Source organism: Diutina rugosa (genome assembly GCF_008704595.1).
Source record: "Diutina rugosa strain CBS 613 chromosome Unknown scaffold1_size794362, whole genome shotgun sequence".
Taxonomy (NCBI): domain Eukaryota; kingdom Fungi; phylum Ascomycota; class Pichiomycetes; order Serinales; family Debaryomycetaceae; genus Diutina; species Diutina rugosa.
The window spans coordinates 609,025-635,360 of record NW_022995155.1 but is presented as its reverse complement, the minus strand read 5'-3'; the positions used below and the strand labels follow the sequence as shown (position 1 = coordinate 635,360).

The 26,336-nt window shown below is 52.3% G+C and overlaps 8 protein-coding genes across 8 annotated transcripts; 4 read left to right on the top strand and 4 right to left on the bottom strand. All coding sequences in view use genetic code 12, as the record gives it.

Moving 5' to 3' along the window:
- Positions 1–832: 832 nt before the first annotated feature.
- MDN1 (AAA family ATPase midasin) lies at positions 833–15,097 on the top strand (the record flags this gene model as incomplete). The annotated part of the gene is made up of 1 exon (XM_034156366.1): positions 833–15,097. The coding sequence occupies one exon, from the start codon at positions 833–835 to the stop codon at positions 15,095–15,097; it is 14,265 nt and encodes a 4,754-aa protein (XP_034011841.1).
- A 786-nt stretch (positions 15,098–15,883) lies between these two features.
- On the top strand, positions 15,884–16,600 carry DIURU_003587 (uncharacterized protein; the record flags this gene model as incomplete). The annotated part of the gene is made up of 1 exon (XM_034156365.1): positions 15,884–16,600. The coding sequence occupies one exon, from the start codon at positions 15,884–15,886 to the stop codon at positions 16,598–16,600; it is 717 nt and encodes a 238-aa protein (XP_034011840.1).
- A 73-nt stretch (positions 16,601–16,673) lies between these two features.
- PTC8 (Ptc8p) lies at positions 16,674–17,813 on the bottom strand (the record flags this gene model as incomplete). The annotated part of the gene is made up of 1 exon (XM_034156364.1): positions 16,674–17,813. The coding sequence occupies one exon, from the start codon at positions 17,811–17,813 to the stop codon at positions 16,674–16,676; it is 1,140 nt and encodes a 379-aa protein (XP_034011839.1).
- A 706-nt stretch (positions 17,814–18,519) lies between these two features.
- On the top strand, positions 18,520–20,445 carry DIURU_003585 (uncharacterized protein; the record flags this gene model as incomplete). Its single annotated transcript, XM_034156363.1, has 1 exon — positions 18,520–20,445. The coding sequence occupies one exon, from the start codon at positions 18,520–18,522 to the stop codon at positions 20,443–20,445; it is 1,926 nt and encodes a 641-aa protein (XP_034011838.1).
- A 607-nt stretch (positions 20,446–21,052) lies between these two features.
- Positions 21,053–21,598, top strand: DIURU_003584 (uncharacterized protein; the record flags this gene model as incomplete). The annotated part of the gene is made up of 1 exon (XM_034156362.1): positions 21,053–21,598. One exon carries the CDS (start codon positions 21,053–21,055, stop codon positions 21,596–21,598), a length of 546 nt encoding a protein of 181 aa, XP_034011837.1.
- Positions 21,599–22,070: 472 nt separating this feature from the next.
- On the bottom strand, positions 22,071–23,924 carry DIURU_003583 (transcription factor TFIIIB subunit; the record flags this gene model as incomplete). Its single annotated transcript, XM_034156361.1, has 1 exon — positions 22,071–23,924. The coding sequence occupies one exon, from the start codon at positions 23,922–23,924 to the stop codon at positions 22,071–22,073; it is 1,854 nt and encodes a 617-aa protein (XP_034011836.1).
- Positions 23,925–24,192: 268 nt separating this feature from the next.
- DIURU_003582 (uncharacterized protein) lies at positions 24,193–25,263 on the bottom strand (the record flags this gene model as incomplete). Its single annotated transcript, XM_034156360.1, has 1 exon — positions 24,193–25,263. One exon carries the CDS (start codon positions 25,261–25,263, stop codon positions 24,193–24,195), a length of 1,071 nt encoding a protein of 356 aa, XP_034011835.1.
- An 81-nt stretch (positions 25,264–25,344) lies between these two features.
- DIURU_003581 (uncharacterized protein) lies at positions 25,345–26,259 on the bottom strand (the record flags this gene model as incomplete). Its single annotated transcript, XM_034156359.1, has 1 exon — positions 25,345–26,259. One exon carries the CDS (start codon positions 26,257–26,259, stop codon positions 25,345–25,347), a length of 915 nt encoding a protein of 304 aa, XP_034011834.1.
- Between the last annotated feature and the right edge of the window lie 77 nt (positions 26,260–26,336).

Below are 26,336 nucleotides of genomic sequence, written 5' to 3'. Positions count from 1 at the left end.
TTTTTCACCGTTGTAGGGGAATCTTATGTTTTGTATTTATATACTTTTAATGCAAACAATGAAGATTATTAAAGTCATTAGCAGATTTAATTTCTGTCCACAATTGTAGATATTCCATTCAGTGGATCTCCGAGAGACTACGACCGCGTGCTGGTGTTCGTTAAAGGGAACCATCATGTCAGCGATAACAACAACTCAATATGGTCGTCAATATACGTCAACTCTCAATTCAAAACTCTTCGGGAGTTCATATGTTATATGATGTAGCCGTCGCTTTGTAAAGTGTTTCAGCCAAAGCATCCGCGTCAAGTGTTGTATGATGATGTGTTCGTTGAAGTCAGTGGTGAAGTGTTGAGCCAGAAGCACGAGAAGAATCCCAATATTCGAGTGCTTACCAGTGGAGTAATCCACCACAACTTGAGTTGCAAGTCCAGCGATGAGTTGGCACCCTTCACATTAATGATGAATCGAACAGACACTCGGTATTATTCGAAGACAATCACCCTTTGATGGTCAGCAGCATTGTAAATCATACCTTAACCGGTGTCACCAACTCTTTGCTATGTCTGCTCCAAACAGTTCTTGCACGTTAATTCATTATGAAGTCCACTCTCTTCCTATAACTTTTGAGTGGACGTTGCAAATTCACTTGAGGCAATGAAAATGGCATATCAGTGGCCCATAGTTGGTGATGATCTCATCGCTGCCATAATGTCTCACAATCCGCTATCGCGCTCGTTGGGCGCCATCGCGCCCGCGGTGGGCGCGGGGGGCGCACTTATCTCATCGCATCGCATCGCAGACAGCCAAATCCTCCCTTACTCAAGAAACTATGGACGACATCGGTGTCGACGCCTCTGCCGCCGCCACGGCGCTCCTGAGGTACAACCAGCGGTTTGGCACCGCCGTCGCCGTCGCCGGCCTCACGCTTGACCACTTGACGGAGGCGATGGCACACCACCCGATGGCGGTGGCCTACGCCTACCCCACCGTCGCCCTCGACCTCGTCGCCCGCTTGGTCCACCAGCAACACCCGCGGGCGCTTGCGGTGGTGGGCGAGCTTGCGGCGGTGGTGCTGCCGGTGATGCTGTTAGCCCAATGGTGGCTCCAGCAACACGGCGCCGGCGACGACGTGGTGGCGCTTTACCGGCTCCTCAGCGCCGACCGCCAGCGGTTTGCCGCCTACGTCGACGCCCCGCGCCTCAGCGCCCTCCTCAACGATGCCGATACCCCACTCCCTACTAAGTATATCGCGGCGCTCGTCATGGCGCAGTGGCTACAGAAGAGCGACGCCGCCGCGCGGGCGCTCGTTAGTCAATACGTGGGAGAAGCCGCCGATGTGGTGGGGCCTTGGGACGGCCACAACGACGTCCATTACCAGTTTATCCCCTTAATCGAAGCCAAGCGGATCGCGACCTACAAGAATTTGCCTGCTGTCACCACCGAAAAGGCTCTGGTGACCATAACTCCCTCTGAGCTCTCGCCGCTTGTCACCTCGGTGTGTGGGGTACTCGTGCCGCAAATCACCCCTAAACTGGCATCCACCACCGTTGACGAGGAACCGTTCGTCGCTACCGAAGGCGCCGTGGCTGCGCTCCGCTCATTAGCCACTCATATCCAGCATAACCGCCCCGTCCTTGTCCACGGACCCGCAGGCCTGGGCAAGACGTTCATGGTGCACCAGCTTGCCCGCTACATGGGATTCTCTGGGGAGATTGTCAAAATCCATTTGGGGGAACAGACGGACTCGAAACTCCTCCTTGGCACTTATACTTCCGGTGACACTCCCGGTACTTTTGTGTGGAGGGCAGGGGTTTTAACCACTGCCGTCACCGAAGGGAAATGGGTGGTGATTGAAGACATTGACCATGCTCCTACCGAAGTGTTGCTGGTGCTTTTAACGCTTTTGGAGAAGCGACAACTCACATTAGCCCTGCGAGGCGATACTATCAATGCCGCGCCTGGGTTCCAGCTTTTGGCCACAGTACGCTCCGATAATGACGAAGAAGTGCCTGATCTCATCGGTATTAACCGCTGGACTCCTGTGGGGCTTGGTGTTCCTTCAGCTAGAGAAATCCGCCAGATCTTAGGTGCTCGTTTCCCCAGGCTTTCCCCTCAATTGGTGGACAAGTTCGTCCGCTGCTACCACCAGGTGGCCGACATCTACCGCCAGCCGCGGTTCGTGCTGCTTAATAACGGGCTGGTGCCCCGTATAGTGCTGTTCCGCGATGCCGTCAAATTGTGCCAAAGATGCCACTACCACTTGGAGCAGCGCAATTTAGAAGGGAACCAGCCGTTACCCTCCGAAGTGTTTGACGACTTCTTCGCTGAAGCGGTTGATTGTCTTGCTCTGGCATTGGCTGACCCGCGCGCAGTGGTCCCTGTTGTCTCCGTGATCGGCCAGTGTCTCGAAGTGCCCGAGCTGAGAATCGAGTTGTACTTGGCGAAACATGTGCCGAGGTTCGTTGACCTGCTGCTGGAGGTGAGAATCGGCCGGGCATTATTGCATAAGGGACCCAAATTCCGCCATAACCAACAAAAGCAGACATTTGCCGCTACTAATCATGCTCTTCGTTTGATGGAACAAATTGCTGTTGCCGTGCAAATGGTGGAACCAGTACTTTTGGTGGGGGAAACCGGTACTGGTAAGACCACCGTCGTCCAACAAGTGGCGCAATTACTTAACCAGAAGCTTACGGTGATTAACGTGTCGCAACAGACGGAAGTGTCGGACTTATTGGGTGGGTTTAAGCCCGTTAACACTCGCTTAGTCGCCGTACCTTTACAACAGCGGTTTGACGAATTATTCGCTGCTACGTTCTCGCAAAAGAAAAACGAACGTTTTGCTACTGTGCTTGCGAAACAAGTGGCCAAGGGCAATTGGAAGAACGTGGTGAGATTGTGGCACGAAGCAGTGAAGATGGCGGAGTCAGTGCTTCTGCCCGAAGAACCCGCTGCCAAGAAGCGTAAGCTTGACGTTAACCAACGCGCCGAGTTGGTGAAGCAGTGGGCAGACCTTGATACCCAAGTGACCAGCTTTGAGCTTCAGGCGCTTCAACTTGATCTGTCGTTTGTGTTCTCGTTTGTCGAAGGTCTGTTGGTCAAGGCTGTTAGACAAGGCGAATGGTTGTTGCTTGATGAACTTAATTTGGCGCTGCCGGATACGTTGGAGGCCATTGCCGACTTGTTAGCTCCTGTTGCCAGCCAGAGACAAGTGATGCTCACCGAGCGTGGTGACATCGACTCCGTCGTCGCTCACCCCAGTTTCCGCTTATTCGGGTGTATGAACCCGTCTACGGATGTTGGTAAACGTGATCTCCCCGGGCTGATACGTCTGAGGTTCTCCGAGATCTACGTCCACTCGCCCGACGGCAATGTCGACGATTTGTGCCAGATTGTTGACAAGTATATTGGCAGATACGCTGTTGGTGACGACTGGGTGGTAAACGACGTGGCCATGCTTTACCTCAAGGCCAAGGAGATGGCGCAGCAGCACTTGCTTGTTGATGGTGCTGGCCAGACTCCTCACTTTTCTATCCGTACTCTCACCAGAACTTTGGGCTATGTTGGCGATATTGTCTCGATGTACGGGCTTAGACGGTCGTTGTACGAAGGGTTTTCGATGCTGTTTTTGACTCTTCTTGACATTGAGCTGGAGAAGAAGCTTGAAAAGGAGATCTTTGCTGCTACTGTGGGGAAGATGGCGCTGGCGAAGCTGATATTGAACCAAGTGCCGCGTACTCCTAAAGACGACAACCAATACGTCCAATTTAAGCACTATCTCCTCAAGCAAGGGCCGATGGAGCCGCAACCACAACCGCACTATATCATCACCCCTTACGTCGAACACAACTTGCTTAACCTCGTGCGGGCTACTTCTGGTCGCCGGTTCCCTGTGTTGGTCCAGGGTCCTACTTCCGCAGGTAAGACGTCGATGATCCAGTACTTGGCGGCGATCTCCGGCCACAAGTTTGTGCGAATCAACAACCACGAACACACCGATTTGCAGGAGTATTTGGGCACTTACATCTCCGACGACACCGGCAAGTTGACGTTCCAAGAGGGTGTGCTTGTGGAAGCTCTTCGTAACGGTTACTGGCTTGTGTTGGATGAACTTAACTTGGCGCCTACTGACGTGTTGGAGGCGTTGAACCGTTTGCTCGACGATAACCGTGAATTGTTTATCCCCGAAACCCAGGAGGTGATTCGTCCTCACCCGAACTTCATGTTGTTTGCCACGCAAAACCCGCCTGGGGCCTATGGGGGCCGTAAGCAGCTCTCGCGGGCGTTCCGGAATCGGTTTTTGGAACTCCACTTTGACGATATCCCTCAACAAGAATTGGAAACTATCTTGGTGCAAAGATGTCAAATCGCCCCGCTGTACGGTAAGAAGATTGTTGAAGTGTACCGCCAGCTTTCCATCGAACGGCAACGGACACGGGTGTTTGAAAAGCACTCCTTCGCCACCCTTCGTGACTTGTTCCGTTGGGCTCTACGTGAAGCCGTGGGGTACGAGCAACTTGCGGCTAATGGGTACATGCTTCTTGCCGAGCGAGTGAGAGTTCCTGCTGAACGTCAAGTGGTGCAACAAGTGCTTGAGAAGGTGATGAAAGTGAAGCTTGACATGGACGCCTACTATAAGCAATTGGAGAACCCCGAGGTGCTTGCCTCGTCCGAAGTGGTGTGGACGAAAGCGATGCGTCGGTTGGCAGTGCTCGTGGAGCAGCTGATCAAGTACCACGAGCCTCTTCTTTTAGTCGGTGAAACTGGGTGTGGTAAGACTACTGTGTGTCAAGTTGTTGCGCAAGTAATGGGTCGCCAATTGGTCACGGTTAACGCTCATCAAAACACTGAAGTTGGCGACTTATTGGGTGCCCAGAGACCGGTACGTAACCGTCACCAAACCCGGGCTGAACTCCAAGCTCGTCTTGCCGAATTGGGCTTTGCTGGCGACGATGTCGATGCTCAATTGGCTGCCTATACTCAGGCGCAGACTTCTGATGCTGTGGTGGACTCGTTGACGCTGAGAATGGCTACTCTCTTCGAGTGGACTGATGGTCCTTTGGTGCAAGCGTTGAAACAAGGCGAATTCTTCTTGCTTGATGAAATCTCGTTGGCTGACGACTCGGTGCTTGAACGTCTTAACTCTGTGTTGGAACCTGAAAGAACACTTTTGCTTGCTGAAAAGGGTGGCCTGGAAGCCCTGGCTACCGTTACCGGTGTCGCTGGGTTCGAGTTCCTCGCTACCATGAACCCCGGTGGCGATTACGGTAAGAAAGAGCTTTCTCCTGCCTTACGTAACCGTTTTACGGAAATTTGGGTCCCCTCCATGGAACTGTTCACTGACGTTGCTGATATCGTCGCCGCTAAATTGCCTAATGCTGAGCTTGTTAAGGCGATTGTCGGCTTCTCTGAATGGTTTGCTTTGACTTACGGCCACGGTAATGCTCAGCTGGGTGTCATTTCGTTGCGTGACATCTTGGCGTGGGTCGAGTTCATTCAGGCTAACCCCAAGTTGGAAGCTGCCGCTGCTTTGGCTCACGGTGCCGCCATGGTGTTTGTTGATGCTTTGGGTACTAACGCCACAGCCTTCCTCGCTGAACGAGGGCTTGTGGAGGAGAAACAACGGTGTGTCGACCAGCTTAGCTCGCAGTGGGGGCTGCTGCTTGATGTCTACTTTAGTGGTAAAGTGACCGTTACTGTCTCCGACACTGCCGTAACTGCCGGCGACTTCAGCGTGCCGGTAGTGGCGGAAGCTGCTACCCGCGACTCATTTAACCTCCACGCTCCCACCACCGCCACCAACGCCATGAGAGTGGTGCGGGCGATGCTGTTGCCTAAGCCTATTCTTCTTGAAGGGTCTCCTGGTGTTGGGAAAACGTCGTTGGTCACTGCTCTCGCCAAGGCTACCGGCAACAACCTTTGCCGTATCAACTTATCCGAACACACCGATCTCGTCGACTTGTTCGGTTCCGATGCTCCTGGTGAACGTACTGGCGAGTTTGAATGGCACGACGCTCCTTTCTTGAGGGCGATGCAGCGCGGGGAGTGGGTATTGCTTGATGAGATGAACTTGGCGTCGCAACTGGTGCTTGAAGGGCTTAACGCCTGTTTGGATCACCGTGGGCAGGCCTACATCCCTGAGTTGGATAAGACGTTTGCTCGCCACCCTGATTTCCGAGTGTTTGCCGCTCAGAACCCTCAGTACCAAGGTGGTGGCAGAAAGGGTCTCCCCAAATCGTTTGTCAATCGGTTCCTGGTGGTGTACGTCGATATCCTCAGTGCCACCGATTTGCTGATGATTCTGACCCACTTATACCCTCAAGTTCCTGCTGAAACTGTTGACAAAATGATTGCTTTCGTTGCTGAGCTCGATCGTCAACTGGCGCTGTGGGATGGTGGCCCTTGGGAGTTTAACTTGCGTGATACCCTCAGATGGCTCGAGCTTTATAGCCACCACGCTTCGGTGAGCGAGGACTTGGCTCCCGGTGACTTTTTCGGTACTATCTTCGGCCAACGGTTCCGATCATTGAAGGATAAGGAAAGGGCTCAGGCTCTCTTCGAGGATACCGTGGGTTCCATTCCTCATCGCGACAATTACTACCTGATTTCGTCACAATCAGTACAAGTGGGGCTGACATTGATGCGACGGGCCCACCACTGGACCGCCACTAAGCTGGTGCCTCTTCAGTGTAATTTCGCCGTGATGGAGCTGGTATTACGTGGTATTGCCTATAACTTACCCGTGATCATCACCGGTCCGCTGAGCTCGGGGAAGACCGAAATGATCCGGTTTATTGGTGGTGTCTTAGGTACCCCCGTCGTTGAATTCGCCATGAATGCCGACGTTGATCTGATGGATATCTTGGGTGGTTACGAACAGGTGGATGTGGCGAGAAAAGCCGCCAAGATAAGAACCGCTATTTCTGGGGAAATTAGAGCTTACTGCCATGGTGAAATCGCTCAAGGGAACGCCAATATCACTCTGCTGCTTGAGTTCTTGGCATTGTTGGATACCTCTCCCGAACTCGACCAGTTGTTGGCTGCTTTAGCTGTTTACAAAGCTCTGCGCTCCACGGCGCTGCTTGAGCGCCACTACACTACTCTCAAACTGTTGGAGCTGGCAGCGAACGAAGTGCGCTTTGAGTGGTTCGACGGTATGCTTGTGGAAGCCGTCGAACGCGGCCACTGGTTGGTGCTTGATAACGCCAACTTGTGTAACCCCTCGGTGCTTGATCGTCTCAATTCGTTGCTTGAAGTGAATGGGCTGTTGATCATCAACGAGTGTGCCCACGACGACGGTCTGCCCCGGGTGATTAAGCCTCACCCTAACTTCAGGCTCTTCTTAACGGTCGACCCGAAGTACGGCGAGTTGAGTCGCGCTATGCGTAATAGAGGGGTTGAAGTGTACGTGGAAGCCCTTATCGCCAGAGCTACTGAGTTTGATGCGCTGATGCTTGCTTCTGGTCCCGACACTGAGCCAGTACCTGCGCTTCGGTTCTTGGACTGTCTGGACCTGTTTTTGCGTCCCTTCCTCGTTGCCGACGCCGCGCCCACTGCTGGTATTTTGCCATTCAGCGCCCTCCGTCATATGGACGCCTGGAACCTGCTGGTGGCTTCGTTTGGCATGTTTGATGCGGCGCTGGTCGCGCTGGTAGTGGCGCCATTGGCTAAGCTCAGTGACGACGGCGTCGTCGATAAGTTTTACGAAATCACTGTCGCTGCCTGGCGCCGCGTCGCTGAGGCGCTGGGCGCTGACAACACCAATGATGCCACCGCTATTGCTGAAGCTGTCCACCCGTTGATCAACAACGCCGTGGTGGCGCTGGTGCGTGCTGTCGCCGGCGCCACTATCGACGGTCCGGCGCCGCTGGTGGTGTTCGCCGTGGCGCAAAACTTGGTCGACGCCGGCGATATCGTTACCGAAATCAAGCTGCGGTCACTCACTGCCAAGTTGAGCGACTTAACCCCTGTTGAAGTCAGTGCCGCCTACGAACAAGGGCGCCAGATGAAGCGGGCGCCACGGTCGCCATTGTTCCCTTGGATTAACGCCGTCTACCGCGCCATGGTTGCCTACTACCAGCGCCTCGTCGCCCAAATTGGCGTCGCCCCTACTGACAACGGTGCTGCTACCACTGACGAAGCGGCGCCGCTGCTGGTGGCGCTTTTGCACTTGCAAACCATTTGGTTCCTGCTTGTTGACGCCGGCGCCCACATTAACGAAGCGAAATTCGCCATGTACCATCAACTTATTGGCGACTGGGTGCGTGCCCACCCCGAGGCACCCGAAGTTAAGGAAGCGCTCACTCAGTTTCCCGAACGCCACGCCCACGGTAGAGGTTCGCTGATGACGCGTATCTGGGAGGCATTCCGCCTGCTGGCGTACCCGCAACTGGCTGCTGGCTGGCAGCGGGCGCATGCGCTTGCTGAAGTGTGCGATGAGTTCGATCGGGTGGCGGCGGCGCAGTTTACCGAGCTGGCCGACGCCGTGGCGCTGTTGGTGAGCGCGTTGGCGCTGGTGTATAGCGCCATCTGTGATGACGACGATGGTGCCGACGCCATGCTCGAACAAGTTAAACAGGGGATGGCGGCGCTTGCCGAGGTGCTGAAACAATTCGTCATCAAGCGCGAGGCCAGCTGCCCTGAGCTTTTCGCCATGATTGCTCGTTTCCGGGCGGCGCTTGGTCTTGACGCTGATCCTCGCCTTGACGTTTTCGCTCAATGGTCGCTGTGGCAAACTGTGTCGCTGGTAGAACCATTTTACACCCGGTTATTTGCTCTGCGGCTGATGGAGTCGGTGCGCCAGTTATTCGACAACCAGGTGGTGATGGGCGCTATCAACATGGCGCTCCAGTACGGCAATACCCCTGGTTACTTGCTTGACCAACGTCGTGCTGATTGTAAGGAGCTTACCCGCCAATTGAGCGTCCAGCTGACGGCGATTCTCGGTGACGTTATCGACGCCCGCGGCGCCGCTCTTCGCCAGGCTACGCTTGCCGTGTTGAAGCTGTTTGCCGACACTTGTGACGACGCTGAAGCTTATCTTGCCACCATTGCTGCCGCCGAAGCTGAGGGCGACCTTGGCGCCATTTTTACGGCGGTCAGCGCCTCGAGCGATGCCCACTTCATCGAGGTGGTCCACCACTACTTGGCTCCGGCGCTCTTAGCGCCCAACAACTGGTACACGTTGGGTAGGGCTCTGGTGATGTTTGGTGCCGCCATGCTTCAATTGTTCGTGCCTCAACTGCCCTACGATCCTGCCATCCGAGAATACGTGGTGTTCGACGTGCTTGCCGCCCAGCGCCGTGCCAGTAGCGCCCTTATTGATGAATGGCGCCAAGTGGCGCAAGTTATTAGTGGTGCCCCCACTCATATTGAAGCCACGCTTGCTGATGCTCTTGCTGTTCCTGATGCCGAGCGGCCCCGGGTATTCCGTGACGCTAAGCGGGCGATTGACCCGTTGATCGACGAGTGGAACGCGTTCATGGAGTCTGCCGTTGACACACAGCCGGTGGCGGCGCTCTTGGGCGCCATTGATGGCGAAGACGTCCACGCTGCCGCTAAAGTGGCGATGTTTGAGGCCAACTCCTACCAGTTCCTTGAACGGGTGCGCGGCGGCCAATTTGCTGAATATGCCGACTTGAACGATCTCTTATACTTGTACGTGGCTCTGATCAAGTTTGGTGTTGAAGTGATGCAAATGCTGAAAACAGCGCAACCAGCGCTTACGAACGACTTTGCCATTGATGCCCAGCAGTTGTTGGCGGCTCCCCCCGCTGCTTCTGCGGTTAACGCCACCGTCAAACTGCTTGGTGCCGATGCCGTCAGCGCCGACCGCGTGCTTGTGTTCTTGGCCCAAGCGGCTCTTGCTCGTCCCGAGCGTGAAGGGCTTGAATACGCTCTTCAAGCTCTTTACCAACGGTGGTCGTTGCGGCGGTTGCGCGACGAAGAGCAGGCGCAGCTGCTGTGGTTCAAGTACACCGGGATTGATGAAAACACTGACGAGGATTTCCGTCGTCTTTTCCCCGACTACGACGAGCAAATGGACCTTTCTGATGGTACCGCGCTGAACGCGCTGGTGGAGTCGGTATACACGGAGTGGGCGCAACTGTACATCGCCTACTTCGTCAACAACGAGCTGATGGCACCGAAAGAGTTGGTGGCGGCTGGTGCTAAACTTACTCTCGACCAAGTGGCACCGCAGCCTGTGCTGCCGGCGCTGCTTTCGGCGGCCCAACTCTGCCTTAAGCTGGCGCTTAACTTGGTCGACGATGACGCCGCCAACTTCTACCACGGCACCAATGCTCTGGAGTACGCCAAGCTGTACGCCGTTATCCAGCGCATCTTTTTCGCTGCCAAGACCCACTTGGCTCAGTGGCCGGAACACGCGCTGCTTCAGGCGATTGAGCGTACCTGCTGGGAGTACATGAACTACTCGTTGGCTCAACACCCCGTCGCCCGCTGCCTCGCCAAAGTGGAGCAGATCTACACTTATGTCGCTGAGTGGCAAAAGTACGCGCTGAGCCAGGTGCTGATGGCGGCTCACGTCGACGAGTTGACCAGCTTGATCGTGGGGTGGCGCCAGCTTGAATTACAGCTGTGGCCTAAGCTTTTGGACCACGAACTCAAGGTGGCTCAGAACCAGCTGATGGGTAAATGGTGGTTCCACCTTTACGAGACGGTGATGGGTGATAGCGATATCGATGAGCTTTTGGCGGCGCTTACAGTGTTCATTGGAGGCGCTGTGTATGGGGAATTTGCTCTGCGCCTCCAACTCATCAAAGCGTTTGCCGCTCACTTGCAAGCTACTGACGGCGACGACGAACGCATCGCTGCTCTTACCAACTTTGTCGCCTTTTACACTCAGTTTGAGGCCCCTGTCGCTGACGCCATCGCCCAGTCCCGTACAAAGCTTGATAAAGATATGGCCGAGGTGGTGATGCTTGCCCGGTGGAAGGATGTCAACGTCGATGCCCTCAAACAGCTGTCTCGTCGCTCGCACTTGGCGTTGTACAAGGTGGTGCGCAAGTTCAGAGCATTGTTGGCGCTGCCGGTGAAACCCGTGATTGAAGCCGGTGCTCCTACCGCTACCACGGGCGCCTTGGTACTGGTGGCAGTGCCTCATTTCGTTGAAGCTCAACCCGGTGCTGCTACCTCTATCAAGCTGTGGTCGCTAAGAAAGCCGATGTTACGTGATTTGAGTATTGTACTCGGTAACGTTGGCGTTTACTCGCAAGCCGTATTGTCGCAACTGGTGCCGCTGTTGTACCAATGGGCGAGCGAGTTGGGTGAAGAGATGACTAAGCTCAGAACGGAAACTCCCAAGACGTTGACTGACGACAATAAGAAGCTCGTGGCGTCGCTTCGCTCGCTTAAACATAAGTTGTTGTCGGATCTGTTGAAGCAATTGAGAGCGATGGGGTTGAAGCTTAGAGTGACGAAACAGCCGTTGACACTGGCGCAATTGATGCAGACGGAAGCATTTGTTGGCAAACTTTCTGGAGTTGATGGCTACTGGTTCAATATCCTCGACTTGTTACCTCGTCTCCGCTTTGCTGCCTCTAAGTGCCACGAAGACGTGCCGCAAGTGGAAGTGGACAAAGCCATGGCCGCCGGTGAAGATGTTATCGGCTACTTAACCCTGTGGCGCCGCCCGTTGGCGAAATTGGAAAGGGGTATTCTGTCGCTTACTCTGGTGGTTGATGAGTTAGCTGCGTACGCGTCGCTGGATCAACAATTGCCGCCAGCACTGCAAATCGCGTCGCTTGAGGCTAATTTGAAGCGTATCGTTGCCACTATCCCGCAATGGTCGGCGTGGGCCGACTACGCTGCGGAGATTTCGCCCAACCCGGCGTTCGCTAAGCTGCTCCCGCTGCACTCGTTCATCGCTGCCACCGGCGAATCGCACCAGTTTGTCGATAAATTCAGTGACCAATGGCAGCAAATCTACACTGACGTCGCTCAATTTGCCCTGACTTCCTCTGACTTTGGGTTTGTGGGGTCGATGGTGTGTCTGTGGATGGACACCGTCAAGTTCGGTGTGGAACTGCTGACGCTGTTGACTGAGTTAGCCTCTGAATCGGATGTGGAACAACAATTCCGCTTGGTCTCGTCCGCCATTCTCGTGGTTATTCAACGGTTCAGCACTCACCGCTTCGCTGGTGACGACGAACAACAACCGTGGTTTAAGCACTCGCAACGGGTGCTCAAATTGCAAATTGCCAGTCTTGCAGTTGACAAGGTCGCTGGCCAACTTGCTGCCTGTGTTCGTGCTTTGAAGCTGGTAGAGTACTGCGAAGCCTCCAGCGAAGCCGTGATGGCCCTTATTCGATTCACGATGCCGTTGATCTCTGCTTACGCCCAGGTGGTGTCTCAAGTGTTCACCAGAGCCCGCCACAACTACGTCGATGTGTCGCACGCTGGTTATAACCTCTTGAAGCTGCTCCACGATATTGCTGCCAACGGGTTCTGCTCGCCTGCCCCGCCTCAAGACGAGGAAAAGACCGACCCTAATCTCCACGACGGGACCGGTCTCGGCGACGGTGCTGGTGCTCAGACCAATAACGATGACGTCGACGCAGATGACGACGATATTGCCGACGAGGCTCAGCGTGATAACGAAGAAAAGGACGATGGTGATAACGACGACAATGACGACGCGGTGCTGATGGACGGCGACATGGCTGGTGATATGGAACACGGCAGTGACCAGGACGACGATGATGAAGACGCTGACGAAGACGAAGAGCTTGACGAACAGATTGACGACATCGACGACTTGGACCCCAACGCTGTGGATGAAAAGATGTGGAACGATGAAGCGGAAACTGAACAAAAGGAGAAGGACACCGATACCATGCCTGACCAAGCCACCAACGACGACGACATGCAAGCCAATGAGGACGAAGACGAAAATCAGAAGCCTCAGAAGGATGATGACCGTCAAGCGGCTAACGATGAAGACTGTGATGAAAATGACCAAAAGGATGGTGATGAGAAGGAAGACGGTGAAGATGGTGACGAAGAAGAAGAGGAAGAAGAAGACGGGGTTGCTGAGCAAGAAGACGACGTGCGCAACCAGGAGAACGAACAGATGGACGACCACGTGCCCGAGCTGGAAGTCATGGACTTACCCGACGATATGAACTTGGACGGTGACGATGAAGAAGATGACGGGAAGGATGAAGAAATGCGTGACGACTTTGACGACGGTGACAGCGATCACGACGATGCCAAGGACGAAAAGGCTGACGAAGATATCGACAACGGTGAAGGTGATGAAGACGACGATGCCATGGATGAAGACGAAGCTGAAGGTGAGGAGAATGAAGATAAGCCCATGGACCCGGAAACCGTTGAAGAAGAAGGTGAAGACGGTGAAGAAGCTAATCTGGACCCGGAACAGATGGAAGACCCTCTTGAACTGGACGTGGAGGAAGTGGAACGTCAAGACAAACAGGATGAGGAGGGTGGCAACCAGGCCCAGGATACAGAAGAAGCCGCTGACGGTGGTGACGCTGAAGACGAAGACGTCGCTGATGAAGACATGGATGCCGCTGCTCAGCAACAACTGGGCCAATCAGGCCAAGGTGACGACGCTGAGGCTCAACAAGAGCAAGACGATGTCGGTGGCGCTGGTGAAGCTCAGGCTCCTCAACAGGACCAAGACACTGACGCTCAAGAAGACGTGGCTCGCCAACAAGCTCAAGAGCTGATTAAACAGCTTGGTGACGCCCTCAAGGAGTTCCACCGTCGTCGCCAGGAAATTAACCAGGCGCTGGAAGAAACCAAGCCGGAACAAGAGCTGGCCAACCAGCGTCCCGATGAGTTTGAGCACGTGGACGGGGCCAACACCAACCACGATACTCAAGCTTTGGGCGCGGCTGACTCTAAGGACCAAGTGCAAGCGCTCGACGATAACATGGCCATCGACGACGACGAGCCTGAGCAAGAGCCTAACGCCGAGCAACAGCCGACCGAAGTGAAACAAGAGGATGAAGAAATGGTCAAGGAAGACGACGAAGAAGTGGATGCTGATGATGCTGGTGACGTCGATGCTCCTCAAGACGGGGCGGCGCTGTCGGTGGTGGGTGAACGTAAGCCAATGGATATGGCCCAAGACTTCGACATGGCCAACCAGCTCGAAATGAGCGACGACGAAGATGAAGAAGCTGAGAATGATGTTATCAGGCCCGATAACCTGATTGACCGCGAGGAACCGCCTCGTCTGGCGGAAGAAGCCCGTGAACTCTGGACTAAGGCCGACCGTGCCACCCAGGACTTGGCTTCAGGGTTATGTGAGCAATTGCGTCTTATCCTCGAGCCCACCTTAGCCACCAAGCTTAGAGGCGACTACAAGACGGGGAAGCGTCTCAACATGAAGCGGATTATTCCCTACATTGCCCTGGAGTTCCGTAAGGACAAGATTTGGTTGCGGCGCACTAAGCCGCTGAAGCGCCAGTTCCAGATCATGATCGCCGTTGACGACTCCAAGTCGATGAGTGAGCTGGCCACCACTGAGCTTGCGTTCAACTCGATTGCTCTTGTGGCGAAGGCACTTACTCAACTTGAGCTGGGCGGCCTTAGTGTCGTCCGTTTTGGCGAGGACGTGAAGGTGGTGCACCCCTTCGAGCGCCAGTTTAACGCTGTCGATACCGGGGCCCGCGTGTTCCAGTGGTTCGACTTCCAGCAGACGCGTACCGACATCACTGCCCTCGCTCGACGCTCACTTAAGTTGTTTGATGATGCCCGGGCTAGTGCCGCTAACGGCGAGTTGTGGCAGCTCCAGATCATCTTGTCGGACGGGGTGTGTGAGGACCACGCCACCGTCCAGAGACTTGTGCGTGAAGCTAGAGAGCACCGGGTGATGATGGTGTTCGTGGTGATGGACGGCATCAACTCGCAGGAGCTGATTTTGGACATGAGTCAAGTGAGCTACGTTCCCGACCCTGTGACGGGAGCGATGACGTTGAAGGTCGACAAGTACTTGGACACCTTCCCCTTCGAGTACTACGTGGTGGTGAAGAACATCAAGGAGTTGCCCGAAATGTTGGCACTCATCTTGAGACAGTACTTCAGTGAAGTGGCCCAGACGTAAATGGGCTGTGTATATTAGTGTATCATAGTTAATAGATTTGAGATAGAGATTAATTGTAGTATTTTGACTCAAAGCTTTGTGTATAATAGTATTTATTATTGATAAGTTGGGACCACGGATGGTGTGAACGAGGTGCAAAAAGTACTTCCATTTTTACCCATAGTTTCGACATAAAGGATGTTTGAGTCTTTATCCCCATGTTCCACAAGTAATTCCGAGAGTTTCTCCAACTAACCACAAGTGATATCCAAAGGGAAGGGATGGTCGGCGCATACTTCGAGAGGTGGTACCAATAAGTCGGCGGAGTAGCTTCCATCATGGTAGTGTAGGTCCCAAATACATATTCAATACATCAAGTTTTGTCAATCGAGAACATTTGATCTGAATCGGCTTCACTGCTAGGTTGAGTAATACCGACTAGGTGTGCCTTGACACTCTCTGTGAATGGCGTCATTGGGAGTATTGACAAATAGGAGTACGCCAAGACATGCGCAAGCTGCTGCGATAGTCTGCTCCACCCCCACTTCCAGAATTCAAGTCCTCATTGGCATGTCTGTTTGGTGTAGCGATTCGCGTGTGTACAGAGTCCGCAGAATACTACACTGGCTACACCAAAAAATCGGTACACCGCGATCGCGACCCAGATACACCCAGAGCACGCGGCACACGGCTACACTAAATTCTAGGGTAATTGGTCTGTTGGAAATGCATTGCCAAATACTATATAAACGGTACCATCACCACCACTTCTTTCTTCATTATCCACCTCTTCTCATCCTCTCAAGCATGTCTTCGATCCTCTCTTCTGCCACTGCCATTGCCACCGCCGAAGCCGTGGCTCCCGTTGCCCTCTCCGCCGTTGCCGGTTTCCCCTTCAGCGGCAACCTCTCGACTGCGGGGATGGTGCAATTTGCTGCTAACCCCAACGGCGGTGTCACTGTCAATCTCGACTTGACCAAGCTCCCCAAGGATGGCGGCGACTTCTCCTACCGCATCCACGAGCAACCGGTGGCGTGGAACTCCGACAACTGCGATGGTGCTGGCCCCATGTTTGACCCTTTGAGACGTGGTCTCATCGACTGTGACGCTGCGGGCAACGATGCCCTCTGCGCTGTGGGTGACCTTTCGGGCAAGCACGGTAAGTTCCACTCTACCTGCTACCAAACTACCTTCGACGACCCTTACTTGTCGTTGGACCCGCTGTCGCCGAACTACATTGTCGGTAGATCCCTCGTGGTCTTCCACAACAACGCTCCTTTGGCCTGTGCCACAATTGCCTACGCTGACAGCCTGGTGGTTGAAGGCCAAGGCGAAGGCGAGCAGTGTCAACCTGACCCCGAAACTCCTGAAGAAGAGTTGCCTGAAGAAGATGCTCCTGAAGAAGAAGTTCCTCAAGAGGAAACTCCCGAAGTGCCTGAGGTTCCCGAATTCGAAGAGAGCAAAGGGTCCATGGTGCAAGTGTCGGTGATGGCGGCGGTGATGGCGGCGGTGGCGATGATGTGAGCAGTTTATATCTTGAAAATCATATAGAATCAGCTAATAAAAACATACCCCTGAATAAAAAATGATTTTCATGCTATGACTTTGTAGGACCAGCCTTGGGCTTGTCGAAAGGCACCACGCGAGCGATGCACAACGACATGTCATCCAATTTCCCACCCTGAGACGGAGTGGACGACGCTAACTCCAGCGGTAACAGGTTGACTTTTTCGTTATAAGGGGTGTAAGCAAAGTCGTCAAACGCCACTTCTTTAGCCTTGATGATGAAGCGACTGGCGACGCGCTTGAGATCGTCCTTTTTGACGTTGAGAAACTCGTCGAGATACTCGATAATCTCATGGACGTATAAATTGTCCAGGATCCCGTCCGAACAGAGGAAGATAATGTCGTTCTCTTCAAGCGGCACCAGCAGCACCCACGCCATGTCCAGAGGTAATTGACTGAGGGTTTGCGTACCAATTTGTTGAGGACACAACGGCAGTACCATCTGTTCTTCGTTCAGCACGAGAACCTCGCCATTACGGAAGACAAAGAGCCGCAGATCGCCAATCAGAATCATCTGGAGGGCATCACCGGTGATGATGGCGAGGATAAGTGTCAGCAGCCCCTTGAGGTTCTGGAGATCCATCAAGTGCAGCGTATGCAAAAACAGGTCGTCCAAAATCTGGTCGATATCCCGGCGCTTGATCGGATGAGGGGCATGATTGATTTTATATTCGGTCATCAATCTCAGCAACGTCTCCAACATCAGCCGCAGCCAGGTGCCCAGATCACCTTGTTTCAGCAGGTCATCGTCCCACCCGGAAACACCATCGGCAATGGCGAGCACCAGCGGCAGGACGAGCATGGCATCGTCGCCAGCCTTTATGGACAATGTATCTGCTGGCAGCCCGTGTGGGCGGCGCCGGGGCAAAAGCGTGGTGAGCTGGGTGGGGTCCAGCAAGTCCAGCAATGAGTGGATCATCGGTACCAGCAGCTGCAGATGGTAGCCGAAACTCAGGTAGGCAAACTCAAACTTATACTTGTCGTGGGGTATCTGGTTGAGCTGGTCCTTCAGAATCACCGGCATGCGGATGTACGGCAGCACGTCGTCGGGGTCGTCAATAATCTCCAGTGGCTCCAGCCGAAACACCAGAAAGAAGCCTAGCTGGGGCCTGGTGGCGTGGTACCAGCGGCAACTGCGGACACTGCGGGCAGCGAAGCGGCGATGTAGCATGGACAGGTGTAAGGACAGTATGGGGTATGAACACAGACACTGGCGAAGTAGTTTGTAAGTGGTTTTGGGTGAGTTTTGGTCGAGTTTTGCGGGTTGGGCGTCGTAGTGATGTGGTACTAAAGTGAATGTTCCCCCGTAGACGTGGGGCGCCAACTCCGCGAGCGGCGTTCTGCATATAGGCAAATCCATGGGGTGCAGGTAAGGCTCGGGTGCCGTTTAGCGGCAGCGGAACGAGGGGTACTGGGGAGGAGTAGAGAGATATGGTGAAAGAAAAACAAATATGGTAATGACGGTGTAATTTCTAACAAAAAACTAGATTGAAGAATTACGTGTTTTCTGTCATTTAAACCCGCCGTTTATATCACTTGCTCGTTTATCTCTATCTTGGCTCGGACCAGGTGACTTGCGTACCGAAGCCCGAGCTGCGGGTGGGGCGTGCGGCGCTTCGGGGCGGGAAGTCCCGCACGATTTGACAGTTCGAGGACAACACTCCCCTCAAAGGCAATGACCGAACCTGATGCTTCGATAGCCCTTCCACCCCTTCCCATGGACAAAATGCTTCCATGAGGTTCGATGGATTTCGAAGAGTTTCTGTGGCTCCAACCTTCCATGAGGTTCCATTCCATAACCTTCGATAACCTTCCATGGCCTCAACTATATAAGCGATACCTCTCTCCACTTGCCACCCATCATCTACAAAACTATCATGAGCAAAGCTGTTGGTATTGACTTGGGAACGACCTACTCGTGTGTGGCTCGCTTCGCCAACGACAGATGTGATATTATCGCCAACGATCAAGGGAACAGAACTACTCCCTCTTTCGTGGCCTTCACCGATACTGAGAGATTGATTGGTGATGCTGCTAAGAACCAGGCGGCAATGAACCCGGCTAACACCGTGTTTGATGCCAAGCGGTTGATTGGTCGCAAGTTCAACGACCCTGAAGTTCAAAATGACATGAAGCACTTCCCGTTCAAGGTGGTTGATAAGCTGGGGAAGCCGGCTATCCAAGTTGAATACAAGGGTGAAACTAAAGTGTTTTCCCCAGAAGAAATCTCCTCGATGGTGTTGGGGAAGATGAAAGAGACTGCTGAAGCCTTTATTGGTTCGAAGGTGACTGACGCTGTGGTCACTGTGCCTGCCTATTTCAATGACTCGCAAAGACAAGCCACTAAGGACGCTGGTCTCATTGCTGGCCTCAACGTGTTGAGAATCATCAACGAACCCACTGCTGCTGCCATCGCTTACGGTTTGGACAAGAAGGGCAACACCAAGGGTGAACAGAACGTGTTGATCTTTGACCTTGGTGGTGGTACTTTTGACGTCTCTCTTTTGGCGATTGAAGACGGTATTTTTGAGGTCAAGGCCACCGCTGGTGACACTCACTTGGGTGGTGAAGACTTTGACAACCGCTTGGTCAACCACTTCATCCAAGAGTTCAAGCGCAAGACTGGCAAGGACATCACTGGTAACCAGAGAGCGTTGAGAAGATTGAGAACCGCATGTGAACGCGCCAAGAGAACTTTGTCGTCATCGGCGCAAACCTCGATTGAAATCGATTCGTTGTACGAAGGCATCGACTTCTACACGTCGATCACCAGAGCCAGATTTGAGGAATTGTGTGGTGACTTGTTCAGAGCCACCATGGACCCTGTGGAAAAGGTGTTGAAGGATGCTAAGATTGACAAGTCGCAAGTGAACGAAATCGTGCTTGTTGGTGGTTCCACCAGAATCCCTAAGATCCAGAAGTTGGTTTCTGACTTCTTTAACGGCAAGGAACCCAACAAATCGATCAACCCTGATGAAGCTGTCGCCTACGGTGCTGCTGTGCAAGCCGCCATCTTGACCGGTGACACCTCATCGCTGACTCAAGACTTGTTGTTGTTGGATGTGGCTCCCTTGTCCCTCGGTATCGAGACTGCTGGTGGTATCATGACCACTTTGATTCCGAGAAACTCCACTATTCCGACCAAGAAGACGGAAACCTTCTCCACTTACGCCGACAACCAACCCGGTGTATTGATCCAAGTGTTTGAAGGTGAAAGAACCAAGACCAAGGACAACAACTTGCTTGGTAAGTTCGAATTGTCGGGGATCCCTCCCGCTCCTAGAGGTGTGCCTCAAATTGAAGTCACCTTCGACTTGGACGCCAACGGGATCTTGAACGTATCTGCCTTGGAGAAGGGTACTGGTAAGACTCAGAAGATTACCATCACCAACGACAAGGGCAGACTCTCGCAAGAGGATATCGAACGCATGGTGGCTGAAGCTGAGAAGTACAAGGAAGAAGATGAAGCTGAAGCTGCTAGAGTTGGTGCCAAGAATGGTCTTGAATCCTACGCCTACTCGTTGAAGAACTCCATCAACGGTGACTTGAAGGATAAGATTGATGCCGGCGACAAGCAGACTCTTGAAAAGGCCATTGACGAGACCATATCATGGTTGGACGGTGCTCAAGCTGCCACCAAGGAAGAATACGCCGACCGTCAAAAGGAATTAGAACTGGTGGCCAACCCCATCATGTCTAAGGTCTACGGTGGCGCTGCTGGAGGCATGCCTGGTGCTGATGCCTCGGCTGGTGCTGCTGGCTCTGCTGGAGCTGAAGGTCCCTCGGTCGAAGAAGTTGACTAAACATGTATATAATGATAATGAGATAAATTAATGAGTTTCAAATTGTAGCTTCCAATTTTTTGATGTTGAACAAGTAAATAGCTGAAAGTAGAACTTGGACTCACAAGACTCAATTTACCAAGTTGGTCAGAATAGGAGAGATACTTGGTTTTGGAGCACTCGCGAAAAGTGGTATTTTTTTAGCGGGGTCGCGATCGATCATCTATTTGACGAAAGGGAGATACGCGATTCCTACCCGCATCCATTGTTGCGTTGTCAGTTTGACCCCAAGCCTCCATAACCCACTGCAACATGGCCGCCTTGAGGAGATCTTGAAAGGGGCATAATCGATCGTTTCGAACGTGCAAGTGATTGGCCCATACCACAACCTCCTTTGAATCTATACCAACCCTTCGGCAATTGGTCTCACTAAGAAAATGGTTGACAACTCGGAAACTAATTTCTTCATGGTGCACTGATGGAATGTGGAGGTTTATAAAAAATAACTCACCCAGGTTGAACGATGTACACAGGCAGGACCGTGTTGAACAAGGTCATTCTCTACCTCGAGCCTACGACTCTTGACAGTTTAGATTCTGCTATCTACGAGTGTCTCCTCAACTGAAATATGGATCAATTCGACGAACAAGATCTACTTTGGAGGGTTATTCTTCGAAAGGTATGTGACACAACAGAACAAGCTTGGATTGCCCTTTATTGGATGTACCCGATAATGTTTAGTCCTCCACAAGGGTATTGGTATATCTGGCGAGAAATGGATGAACCCCCTGGATACTGGTCGGCTATATGCGTTCACCTGTTCATGGTTCCTCGATTGATCAAGAATACCTTTGGAAAACGGCGCCAAAAGTCCCCAGATGAGATGATCTTAACTGCCTTGGCCATCCACTTCACCGAATTGTTGATTTTAGTTCATCATACTTTCCGAGTTGACCTTGCTTATAGCATTACGTCATACGTTACTACCACAAGTTGGTTGGCCATTCAAATCAAGTTGTTGAAGGCGCAACAACAATTGGGCCCCCGTTTCTGGATCCCCCGCATGTTCCTCCCCAAACCATACGAGTACCAACCCATCCTCACCATGTTGAACATCAAGCAAGACTTTTGTTGGAGGGAATTCAACACGAAAACGTCGATGCAGCAGGTATAACCAACTGCCATTATATGTGTCACATTTGTATGTCGCTGGTGACGGTGCCTGTGATTATGGAACTAAAAAATGGGCTATCGATTGATAACAAAGACTATGCAGTAACTCCATGCCACCATATATTTCATGCCGAGCGTTTGGATCAGTGGTTGAACCACGGAATTCGATGTCCAATGTGTTGGCAAGTGTTGCCGGAAATGGAAACCAGAATAGAGGACGCGAAATCAGTCATATCATAAAGTGAATTGGTATAATACGACGTGACGCGCGTTTGTGAAAATGAATACAGAAAAGTGCAAGAACACTCACTACAAGGACGGGGCATTGTTTCGGGTTCGGTTTAGCTAGCTGGAATCATTTATAGCTGTGTAATGAAAACAAACTGGTGTGATAAGCGTTAAATAAAGTAATACATCGTTGCAAGGCGTATAGCAGTGGTGGTGGCGAGATCGACTCGATTATGGAACATTCATTACTTCCCCACCTCCCCGATAACCATCTCATTTTTGCGGAGCTCTTTAATTTTCTCCTTTCGAGTCATCGCCTTCGTCCCGGTACGGAACTCGATCTCACGCTTTCTCGATGCTTCCTGATCTTCCTTGAGCGCCTTCTGTCGTTCACGTTCAATGGTTTCAATATGCTTCGCGTGATCTTCGCGGACCTTAGCCAATTGAGCATTGTAGTATTCCATGGACTCAATCTTCAACCCCAGCTCACTACAGAATTGTTCAAAGTTAGGAGGAAGCTTGCGTCGAAGGGCCATTTCGATAACTTCAGGATATTTTTTCTCTTCAAGGTTGAACTTCAGCTTAATTTGCTTTCGAGTACGGTAGGGAAATAATTGAGCAATCATTGTAAAGTCAGTTCCGAACGTGGAAAGAGCTTTGTAAAACTGAGTAACTTCATCCTTTGTCCACTTATCTGTGTACTGACGTTTCGAATAGGTACTCAGAAGCACGGGGTTTTCAAAAGGATTTTCTTCATGACGTTCACGGTTAGAGAAGTCAGTTTGCGTCCGCTGAACGTGCATGGAGTCCGCATCAACGGTAAGATGACCGTCAGAGCCTATCACCAATTTGGGAGCTTGGAATCTGGGTTCTTCAATTTCTTGATCAAGCACAGATTTCGATGACAGGTTAGTATCAGGAGGAACATCGCCTTCGTCTTCGGCTATAATGACATCTAAAGGTTTTTTTTGTTCCCGGGCTTTTGCTCTGAGTTCACGACGTTTCGCGATCGCTTCTTTCCGTTTCTTTTCCGCCTCCTTAGCCTTCTCATAGTCTTCACTCACCTTACCAACGGGAAATTTGGGTTTACATAAGTCTTTCATTGGGAATACGTCTTCTTTAAGACGAACCATTGCCCAAAGAGGTTCGTCTTCCTCGCGGACTTTACGAGGGAGTTGCGCTTTACTGGTAATCTCAAGCGGCTGATTCGAGAAGACCAACCTGCCTTCAGTGGCTCGCTTTCTTCGTTTAGGCGGTGGTGTGGGCTCACCTAAATCGTCTTCGTCGACTTCCTCATAACGTACCCGTTCTTTTTGTTGTTGCGCCAAGATACGTTTCAGGAATCTGATGCGACCCGTCACCTTCTCACCCCCCAACTGAAGCAAATCCTTTTCCTCTTTGGACAATTTCGGTGTACGCTTTCTCGTTTTAGCTTTAGCCACACTAGGCTCGGTGATGATGTTACCTGATTCGTCACGCACCACTTTGTGCTTTCGCAAAATACCATCCCGGGCAACAGCAAGCACGTAGTCGCCCTCTATGGCGGCTTCCGGCGTTGGTTCCTTGTTGGTGGAATCTTCATCTTCTTCAATCACTGGAGTTTGTTCTTTTCTAGGCGGGAGAATAGGAGTTGCTGTTCTTGTAACCAGCGCTCGCCGCGCTTTAGGAGTAAGGTTATCGGGGACAGAAGCAATCGCTTTTGCCGCTTTCTCCTGGTCTATCAGCCCCGTACGTGGATGGAGAGACTGGATCCCCAGGAGCCGCCGCAGCACCGTCAGCGTCCGACGACTGGGAGGTGCGATGTACGCGTCGTCGTGTTCTTCGTCGGATTCGGCGATCGCCAGCTCGTTGCTGGCTTTGTGCACCGAAACAGAGGTGGTGATGGTCATCTCGGTAGTTTGAGAGATCAGGGTGATCTGGGTGGCTGCCGGTGTGGCCAAACCCGACGCGTTGACCACGGGGGACTCGGCCTCAGTAACGGGCGATCCCAGCGCCTTGGGGTCCTGTGACGCCTGTGGGGTAGTGGGCACATTGCGCTTAATCGTCTTCTTCTTGATTTTAGGCACAAACGCCTTCAGCTTCTTCACCACACTCGACATCAGTGGCTAGATAAACAACTGGGGCTTCCGGCACGAATGACAGGAAAAGAGATGAGTGCAGCGCGCGATAAGCTATGATCAGTATACGGGGTAGAGAGCAATGGAAAAGCACAAGAGACCGAGGTCTATGAAGATGGCAAATGAACCATGAAATAAAGATGACGTTGGTGAACTATATAGATACTTTATTTGAAACAATTTCCCATATGTGTGGACTGGTGCTGTGGTTCAGATAATCATGATGCGCGCACGCGTCTGCCATCACCTACTAACCTGATCCCGCTGAGGGAGGCTTCACCCGATCTAACGCCCGCCCCATGTGTGATGTGATCCCTTGTGATCCTCTGGTGTTGTTGGAAATGGTTATAGTGTCACGTACAAGTTTCTGTGCATGCGTCACCGCTCTTTCATCCACTAAACCAGCGTCGACCTGAAATATCGCCTCTGACACATCAAGGGCGGCAAGAATGTTGTCCGCCCACTCTAGTTCACGGCAGTAGTCAGCGATAGTCCTGCGGAAATGGTCATCGTGTCCATCACACAAATTGTACACCAGAAACTTAGTCGTCAACGGGACCATGCCCTGGATGGGGGGTGCTGCCGCCAACGCCATATCAAATACCCGCTCCTCAAGCATTCTGTGGTACGCATGAGACTTAACCGGTCGGTTCCATCGCGTGGTGTGGTGATCAATCACTTCACCGACCGGTTCGTCAGTGTGTAAAAGATCAAAGACAAGTTTCCGGTGGGATACAGCATACTTCATGTATAGCTTGAGCAAAAAGGAAACCCCTTCGCCATCCCAGTCGCCTCGCTCGGCCGCCGCCGCAAGCCACCGCCGCGCAATCTCATCTTGCATTGGACCTTCGCCTTCACGGCACACACAGAAGGTATTGATGATGTGATTGTTGTGAAACCATTCTACAGACCATCTCCCCAACAACGATGAACAGCACGAACAGTACCATTCAAGCCGGCTTGGATGGTGGACGAACGAGAGCAGCAGCGCTTCTTCAAACCGAGTTTGGGCTTCGGGAGGTGGCACGTAGAAGTCGTCGTCATCAACGTAGCGAGCAAAGTCAGAGATGTTCCACTTCGGAAGCGGGGCATAACTGTGAACAGGTTTGTCGTGAAGGGTATGATAATACCACAAGTAGACTACTTCCAATGGGATAGCGATGTCATTGGTCAACTCTTCGGCCTCATTCACAAGCAAGGTGTGGATGAAGCGCACTCTGCTCGACGTCTCGAACTCCACCCATTCATGGATTCCACTGAACATCCGCTGGAACGCTCGAAGGAGACGCAAATGGTCAATGACCTCCTCCGGTTCAACCATATGGACGGACGCCGTTTGTTTCCGCTTTCAAAATAGATATGAAGGAGAAAACGATGCAGTCTGGAATGATCTGCTCTTGAATCAATGTCTCACCGGTCGAAAGCGGTGTTTGGATAAATCGGTAACGTCTCCCCACTCAGCCAAGTCAAGATCTTTATTGGGATTTTCGAATGGAAGACGTTCTTGGGGTTTAGGTTTGTCTTCAACGCTGGACTCTTTGGTTTTCGCTCCAGGCTTACTTGAAGATTCTGATAATTTCTTCTTCGGGGCATCATTAGCATTATTAAGCACAGGCTTAGATTGCTGTTTTTCCTCCTCTACTTTCTCTGGCGACTCCACCTTCTCCTTTTGTTCTGGTTTCGGCTCCGCAGCCCTCAATTCTTGCTTTGGTTTCTTCACCAGTAATGGCTTGATTTTGAACTGCACAGCCTCAGTATCGTCTTCTTCTTCTTCGTCGTATACCATTTTAATTTTTCTTTTGGCAGGTTTTGTTTCAGTAGTAACTTCCTTTGGTACTTCAGCTTGAGGTGGCTGAGGAAGATCGTCGAAATAGTGCTTGGTCACTTGCACCAGCTCCACCTTCGCCTCAGTTCCACTTAATAGCCGTAATACTTTATTCGACTCGGTACTGACCCGTCCGAAAACATTGACTTTCCCTTGTAAACTGGTAGCATCACTGGAACTGATATGGAATTTGAGTAACGACTGTCCTCCCGAAGATTGCTGAGAGGTATAGAGAAGACCATTGGTACCAAACCGAAGTCTAGAATGGAATTCATCGGCCACTGATTCCTCTTGTTTTCCCTCAACTGAACTAGTAATCGTCACCGCATCGTCACCGACTGCGATTGATGCCCCAATGTAATCGCCAACAATGCAGTGTTCAAGGAATGTGCGAGAGGTCTTGGGGGTCTCTTTGGCCCATAGATCGATTACCAACGGACCCTCAGTAGTTGTGACCGTCACCGATGCCGTGGTGGGGATCAGCGTTGACATGGATGCGACAGTGAGACACTAGCGAGATAAATTAAACAGTGATGCTTCCAGGAAACGTCATGTCCATGAGACTGATA